Consider the following 8,197-nt stretch of genomic DNA (forward strand, 5'->3'; position numbering starts at 1 on the left):
TCCACCAGTGCAGAAATCAACATTAACCGCACTCACCAGATAATGGTGAGTCACACGCCTTTCAGGATTGTTAAGGGCTCCTGGACCCCCTTTACTTTCTCTGAGACCTCCAAGTGCTGTTTCCTCTCATGTCTAGGTACCTCTTCTGCTTACTCCTCTCACCGAATCCCCCAAAGGAAAATCAGGAAGAAGAAAAGACCATAGCGTGATACCGCAGTAACTTCTCCTCAAATTAATCTCTCCAGACCACTCACATTCTTTTGCGGGATATAGCCCGCTTTTTATTCAAAACAACAGCGATTCTCTTCAAAATTGATCCACTTTTCATGTACACCAATTATATAAGGATTATATAAGGACCCCACAGTTTAGTGTGCAGCAGGATGGCAGACCTCAGCTACAGACTCTTCTCCTTAGACTAAGATGGCCCCTTGGAACGCACCGCTCGGCGTGCGCTCCACTCACCGGAAATGACGTCAGACGACGGACCAGGCAACCGGAAGTGCGTCAACGCGTTTCGCCCCACCCACAGGGCGTTATCAAGATAACGCACTTCCGGTTGCCTGGTCCGTCGTCTGACGTCATTTCCGGTGAGTGGAGCGCACGCCGAGCGGTGCGTTCCAAGGGGCCATCTTAGTCTAAGGAGAAGAGTCTGTAGCTGAGGTCTGCCATCCTGCTGCACACTAAACTGTGGGGTCCTTATATAATCCTTATATAATTGGTGTACATGAAAAGTGGATCAATTTTGAAGAGAATCGCTGTTGTTTTGAATAAAAAGCGGGCTATATCCCGCAAAAGAATGTGAGTGGTCTGGAGAGATTAATTTGAGGAGAAGTTACTGCGGTATCACGCTATGGTCTTTTCTTCTTCCTGATTTTCCTTTGGGGGATTCGGTGAGAGGAGTAAGCAGAAGAGGTACCTAGACATGAGAGGAAACAGCACTTGGAGGTCTCAGAGAAAGTAAAGGGGGTCCAGGAGCCCTTAACAATCCTGAAAGGCGTGTGACTCACCATTATCTGGTGAGTGCGGTTAATGTTGATTTCTGCACTGGTGGATGGTGAAGGGATCCGTAACACAGAAGAATCATATGGAAAATATATTATAAATTAATTTGATTAATTTTGTCACGGGACTTTAATTATTTATATATATATACTTTCTGGGATTTTTCTGATTTTTTGTCACTTTGTTTTTTCACTGGACTCATAATTTTATAGATATATTTTTGTATCAACATAATTTATATATAATTTATTATATATAATTTTATTAGCACATTAATGTTTTTTTACACTGAGTAATGTAATTGATCATGTGGGTTTGCGCTGGTTTTCATTGTTAAAAGTTTTTGGTCTTTTGTACCTGTGCACAGCAGCATCTCACGGGGTTTTATATGGTAAATAGGAAGTCCTGAGCGCTGAGGTTTTGTTTTTTTACAGGTTTCTATGTTACTAAATCATATATCTTTAAGTGGGACTTATATGCCTGTCCAATACTGTATATTTAAAAGTCTAAATACAAAGAGTTGACATTTTTCTTTCTAAATCTTAACAATATATTTAATCAATACTAAAAGCTAAAAATGACTGTGCCCACTAAATCCTACTGAAAACAAAGACTCAGATTAAAGTGATACAACTTTTTATCTGGTGGCTTCAATTTTATAAATTATATCATTTGGCTAAAGGCAATTAAAAATTAAGTATTTATTTAAACATAGAATAGAATATATTGAATAGAATGTGAATAGAAGATATAGAATCATATTTATTTCTGTCTTTTTATTTAATAATGTACAATCTAGCTCTTTGGGGCATCAAACATGTTGGAATATATAGTAGGGCAGTGCAAGAAGCAATGGTAGTGCCAATTGGGTGTCATTTTATTGTAATCAGATCAGTGAAAGAGAAATGGTCAGCAACCACAGATTATTTTTCAATAGTCTTTCTAGAAGACTATAGCTAATTAGTGGTGTTTCGCTTTGTGTGTTATATACAGCATATTAAGGGCCACCTAAAACTGTTTTATTGCATTGACATAGTTGTGTCAAATTAGGGTGTTGTGTCAAGTTTAGGGAGGTACTTCTCTGTTGTGAGAAGAGATTTTACATCTTTTGCATTTTCTACAACAAAGTCTAAAAAAAAAACACATCTTAACTGAAAAGTGATCCCCTAACACCTTCTAATGAACCCCTGATCTTGAAATACAAAAGACTAAAAAAGATTCACCTTGGTGTCATTTGTCTATAACCTGAAATATTTATACCCTAAATATAAATTCCCATCTGAAGTTTCACTGCAGCAGGCGGGTGACCATTTAGTTCACCTGTTTGCTGAAGTTGCGTTAGCTAGAGTTTAAGGCATACCCTGCATCTTCCCAAGCTCAAACCTCCACCCTATCCATGAGGAAAAGATTGGTCCTAAATTGGGAAGATAGTGGTTATTGTGAGACTATTATTCATAAAGTGCAGCATAAATTTTGAGAGACGCAAACCTATTGCATTCTTACGCTAATCTGGCTGTAATAGTTAATGAACTAACACTTCCTCCGAGATATTACTCAATAATACTGCGTACAGTTGCCAAACATTAGTTAATCCAGGAATTGAAGTAACTGGATGTAATTTCTCAGATGATGTAAAAAGTCAGTTCATCCAAAATAAATATTTTATTGGGTTGACACTGATAAATTGTAGCTTGTTTACTGATCTCTAACATTTGTCAGGGATTCCAGAACTAAGTTTTCCTTGTAGTCTAAAATTATTGAAAAACACAATATGGAGGGCAAGACATACATGAAGGTTTTATTTGGTGGGCAAACCTGGGAACTCAGGCAAAGTGATTTTCTTGGTTGCAGATTATGAGACGTATGGTAGGCAGCAGGGGCGGACTGACCATTTGTAAACTCGGGCACTGCCCGAGGGCCTGGGGTCAGTAGGGGGCCCCATGAGATGCCCCTGGTGCCTTTTTCATAGGCTTTTTTGAGTTTGGGCAAGGACACAGGGGCCCCATGATTCCCTATTGCCCGGGGGCCCCATGAGTTGTCAGTCCGCCCCTGGTAGGCAGTGAGTCATTCATTCCTCTAGTGCAGCCTTTCTCAACCTTTTTACCATAGAGGAACCCTTGGGATAACTTTCTGGTCTCTGGGCACCTCTTTCAAAAACTGCGGTTTCAACAGCTCATTATACATTAATGTGGTGGTCAATGGGAAGAATGCTTCTCACATATGTATTCAGTAGGCTGAACGCCCACTTACACTTAACTAAAAAGATCGCTGGTGTCAATGGTTACACACCTGAGAGGAAGAAATTGTTCAAGGAACCCCTAGAAACCTCTGAAGGGACCCTAGGGTTTCCAATAAACCCTGCTTGACAACCACAGAACTCTGGCTGCTCCAGTGTCTTGCATGGGATGAAAGAATATGAATATTTAAATGAAATGTTGCATATTATTTTACCAGACAGTTTAGAGGCCTTATAATAGGGCATTTGGCACAACTGCCCAAGATTACTTAAGTGTGCTGGACATACATTTTAAGGCCAAAGGTGAAGGTTCGGGTTGCTTAGTGACCAACCAAGGCCAAGTTTCGTGTGCAAATGCCTGACATCTCTCAGCTTGCCAACAACTCTACCTGATAAGAAGAGATGGCTTTGAATTTTACCATGGCACCAGTTTAAAGGAATATTTTTACAAAATGGAATCTTGAACAGTTTTCTTGCAGAGATTTTTCAGCCAATAAAGTTTTTATAATTTGGACAAAGGGTGAGGAAACTAAAGAAATATTTTAATAAATATAATGGACAACCCAATGAACAGCTGGCATTTGTTCTACCATGTTAGCTGTTTTAATTTGCAGCAGTCATAAAAATCCTGTTCAGTGCTTGGTGTACCTACCTATTGGTTGATTTACTTGTAGTGTCCTGGTGTCCGGCTTGGGACGAAGATTGCCAACATAAGGAGGGCTGGCTAACACACCGGGTTTGGGCACTGATAGCACTGCACTGCCATGGACCAGAGGAGGAGGAAAGATGTAGCTCCTTTGAATCGGGTATCCATACATCCTGTAATGAGTTCCATGAACAGCCACCAGTACAAAAAGAAAAAGAAAAAGCAAAGCTCGGCTGAGCAAGGGAATCATGCTGCTGAACACACAGAGACACAGATTCTCTCTGCAAAGTGCCTACAAAGACAGATAGTGTATGCAGAAAGCAGCCTGCCAGGTGTCTAGTAACCCAGCACTGACCATTGGAAGCTCCACCTATTCCTCCTGAGTTCTGCACACCAGGGAAAAACCAATCCTGTGCCTCCCAAACCTAACATCCTAATAAATGACCCTTAAAGAGCCATAGACCTGAACAAGAGCTTCACAAATATGCATTCAAAACATGAGGTATTTCACACTATGATAATATTTTTCTGTTGAAGAATGTAACCTATTCTAAAATTGAAAGACTAAAATAGGAAAAAGCTGAGAAGTCTTTGGTGAAGTTCAGTGTAAACATTTCAAACTATTCTATAGGCTTAGGGCTACACCGGCAATTTATTTATCTTGCTACTAAAAGTCATACTAAAGGTACATAAAAAAAACGAACAAAAATGTCATACTTACCTGCTCTGCGCAATGGTTCCTCCTCTTCCCGGGTTCCCCACCAGTACTCCTGGCCCATCCCCCCCTGCTGAGTGCCCCCATGGAAAGCTGCTTGCTATGGGGGCACTCGTGTGTGCTCACTCCCGAACCAGCTGTGTGTGTGCATTGACACACAGAAAACGGTTTTGCCCCATCCTCAGCTCCCTCCTCACTGGTTGTGAATGACAGCAGCAGGAGCCAATGAGGAGAGCCAATAGATGAGAGAGAGAGCAGAGCTCAGGTAGGTATAAGGGGGCTGGGGGGGCTGCGCACAGAAGGTTTTTAACCTTCATGCATAGAATGCATGAAGGTAAGAAAACGTTCGGGCTTTAGAACCACTTTAAAGCAGTATTAAGCCCCAAAACAAACATTTATTATATTGCAGTCTGTTGTTTTTCAAAAGGACACACTCTTGCAGTTACAGGGATGAGACAAACCATTTACCACTGACAGGAATGCTCATAACGACCAGCTTTTATTTATGTAAAACCTTTATCGTAAAAGGAAAAAAAAACTGTTTGCTGTAACTGATTATAAAATGTGAGCTTGAGTTTGGCTTCATTTCGTTAGTTTATCTAATTTCACTAGTACATCTAACACTCCCCTCCCTCAGAATGACCATGCTGCTGTCCAAAGGTGCCCCTGTGCTTTTTTATCCAGAGTAGAGGCACTCTAATACAGCAGGTGTGTTACTAGCCAGATCAGCAGGTGAAAACAGAGGGGGGGGGGAACTAAGGCCCCTTTCACACTGGCGTTCCGTATGTCTGTTTTTCATCTGTTCATTTATGGATGAAAATCAGACACCTGTGTATTTCTATGGACTAGCGGATGTAAACGGATGATCATCTGTTTACATCTGTTAATGTCTGCATCCGTAAACATCCATTTTTTTTGAACGGAAGAAAACCCTAATTTCCTTCCGTTAAAAAAAACGGAACTGACGAAAACCAGATGTAAATGGACAAAAAATGGATGTAAACGGATCAAAACGGATGTAAATGGACAAAAAATGGATGCAAACGGATGAAAACGGATGTGAATGGATGAAAAACGGATGTATACGGATGTCAACTGACCCGTTTTTCTTGGAAAAAAACGTGACTGAACTGATGAAAAAAACAGAACGCCCCTGTGAAAGGGGCTTAAAAGAAAATGAATCCAGCCACCACATCTAGGGATTGGTAAACTGCAGTATTACATTTTGGTATTTCCTGCTCCCTAAAGACGTGACCTATTACGAAAAACACATTGACAGGGGCCTGTTCATGACGTCATCAGGTTGGGCAGAAGCACTGTGTGTGGATGTCCTATGTAATGTAATGCCTATGGGCTTATTGCTGCTAGTAAATCCTGCACTTTTTGAAATACAATGGGCCATGGAGTATCTTTATCATTCTCTTTGAGTGACATATACATCCTCCAATGGCAGTTTACTGAAGTTTGAAGTGTTTGAGGGCCACCTAGTGAAATAAGTCTGTTGTTGTCATGGAGCCATATGATTGTTTCTGGGACCGAGAAGAGCCTTTTTCTGGTGCCTTTTAACCTCTTATAATCTGGTTAATTGTGAGCACTATTGGTGGTGGGCGTCACCTTGGCTTAGTGGTTATCACGTTTTCCGTGCAGTAAATGGGTCATGGGTTCAATTCCCAACCATGGCACCTCCTGCATGGAGTTTCCATGTTCTCCCTGTACTTGCATGTGTTTCCTCCAGGTACTCCAGTTTCCTCCCACACTCCAAAGACATGCTGGTAGGTTAATTGGCTCCTGTCTAAATTGTCCTAGTTTCATCCCTGGCCACACAGGATCTCCTGCATGGTAGGGGTTGGAGAAAGACCTGGCAACCTACCCTGTAAAATAATTAAGATAATTCATGGAAAAAGTCGCTTACGAGTGACGGTCCATGCAATTGCCAAGGGTCAGATACGACTGAATGGATAGAGAGAGAGATTAGTGGTAGAGCCACACTGGGAGTTGTATTGCAGGACCAGGTGGTGGCGACGTATAAAACATAAAGATTGCACCATCATTTTGGAACAGAGAGCTATGGATTTATATGAACTTTAATTTGGACTGTTGTGCACGGAACTTTTATATGAATTTGGTTGCACAAGATATATTTATTTATTTGCACTTGAGCGCTTTTTTCTGAAAAGGTTTACACATGACATTTTACAAGAATTGTTTCTGCATATAAAGTTTGTTAGTTTATTTTGAACATGTTTATGAGGTGTTGTATTTAAAGAGCGCACATCTTTGGAATTATTACATTTTTGGGTTTGGGTTTAGTACTGCTTTAACTATTAGTTGACAGTCACCTGGAAAGGCTAGAGCTACACATTTTTTGATTCAGAATCCTGCTTCTAAAATTGCTGTCAATGGCTAGGTGTAGCAAATAATAGCTGAACAAATAGCTCCAGATGGAGTAAGCTACACAAGTAGATGTAGTAGCAATCAGTCCCATGATTGGACAATACCCTGTTCATGAGCAACTGACCACTACAAGATACTACAACATGCTTCTTGTGTTGCCTCTCCATAGGGAGTTATTTATGTGGGGATCAATTCACTAACAATTTTAGTAGCAAGGTTGCGCTACTAAACATCTCTTCTGCAGCTGGAGATCCACAGTGACATTAAAGTGGACCTTCACTCTAAAATTTGATTTTCTCCATTGCACCCACCCCCATATGCCCACCTGCTCCGCTATGTACAAAAGACATTGAAGAAAAAAAAAACCCACTCCCTGTCTCCATTCTTGCCTAGGCAACAATGACGTGTCCTTGCTCCAGCAGCCTCTTGGAATATCCCTATCCCAGGAGGCTGCCAGAACAGGGACACATGTTAGCTGGAGGGAAGACCTGCCGCCACATTATTGAGTGGTTAGCTACAAGAACTCAGGAGGATCAGTTACCTCCTGATGACTTAAAGCGATACTAAAGGTTCACTTTTTTTTAAAACAAATATGTCTGTACTTACCTGCTCTGGGCAGTGGTTTTGCACAGAGCAGACCTGATCCTCCTCTTCTCATATCCCCCGCCAGCACTCCTGGCTCCTCCTTTCTGTTGGGTGCCCCATAGCAAGCTGCTGGTCCATTCACACATGGAGCCGTGCTTCGCCCCACCCCCTCTCCTCTTTGGCTGACTGGCTGTGATTGACAGCAGCTGGAGCCAATGGATCCCTGCTTGCTGTCTCTGCCAATGAGAAGGCAGAGACCCAGGACAGCCAAGGCTGTTGTGCACATCACTGGATCATGATGGGGCTCAGGTACGTATTGAGGGCGCTGGGGGCACTGCTGCACACAGGTTCTTTTACCTTCTTGTACAGAATGCATGAAGAAGGTAAAAAAACCTTGAGCCTTTACAACCAGTTTAGGAAATATGTTGACACAGAGCCCGAGGGCAGCGAATGCAGCAAGACATTGCTGGGTTTACTGGATGGGAGTATGCTTCTCTAAAGGTAACCCTGCAAAAAAGGAAAGAGATAGTCTTATGATGCAACCACAATATTATAAAAAGGAATTACAGTTTCAAACAGTTTAAAAGCTGAAGGCAGATTTCTTGTGACTTTCAAT

The 8,197-nt window shown here is 41.6% G+C and overlaps 1 protein-coding gene across 1 annotated transcript in view; it reads right to left on the reverse strand.

Moving 5' to 3' along the window:
• MATN3 (matrilin 3) overlaps positions 1 to 4,243 on the reverse strand; it is a 44,230-nt gene extending 39,987 nt beyond the window's left edge. The window contains exon 1 of the mRNA XM_089657344.1: positions 3,894 to 4,243. Within this exon, the coding sequence (XP_089513470.1) occupies positions 3,894 to 4,137 (244 nt within the window). The 5' untranslated portion in view covers positions 4,138 to 4,243. The remainder of the gene's footprint in view (positions 1 to 3,893) is intronic.
• Positions 4,244 to 8,197: the final 3,954 nt, after the last annotated feature.

This window comes from Staurois parvus, unplaced genomic scaffold, assembly GCF_062004578.1.
Source record: "Staurois parvus isolate SC_StPar_1 unplaced genomic scaffold, SC_StPar_1.0 ptg000985l, whole genome shotgun sequence".
Lineage (NCBI taxonomy): Eukaryota > Metazoa > Chordata > Amphibia > Anura > Ranidae > Staurois > Staurois parvus.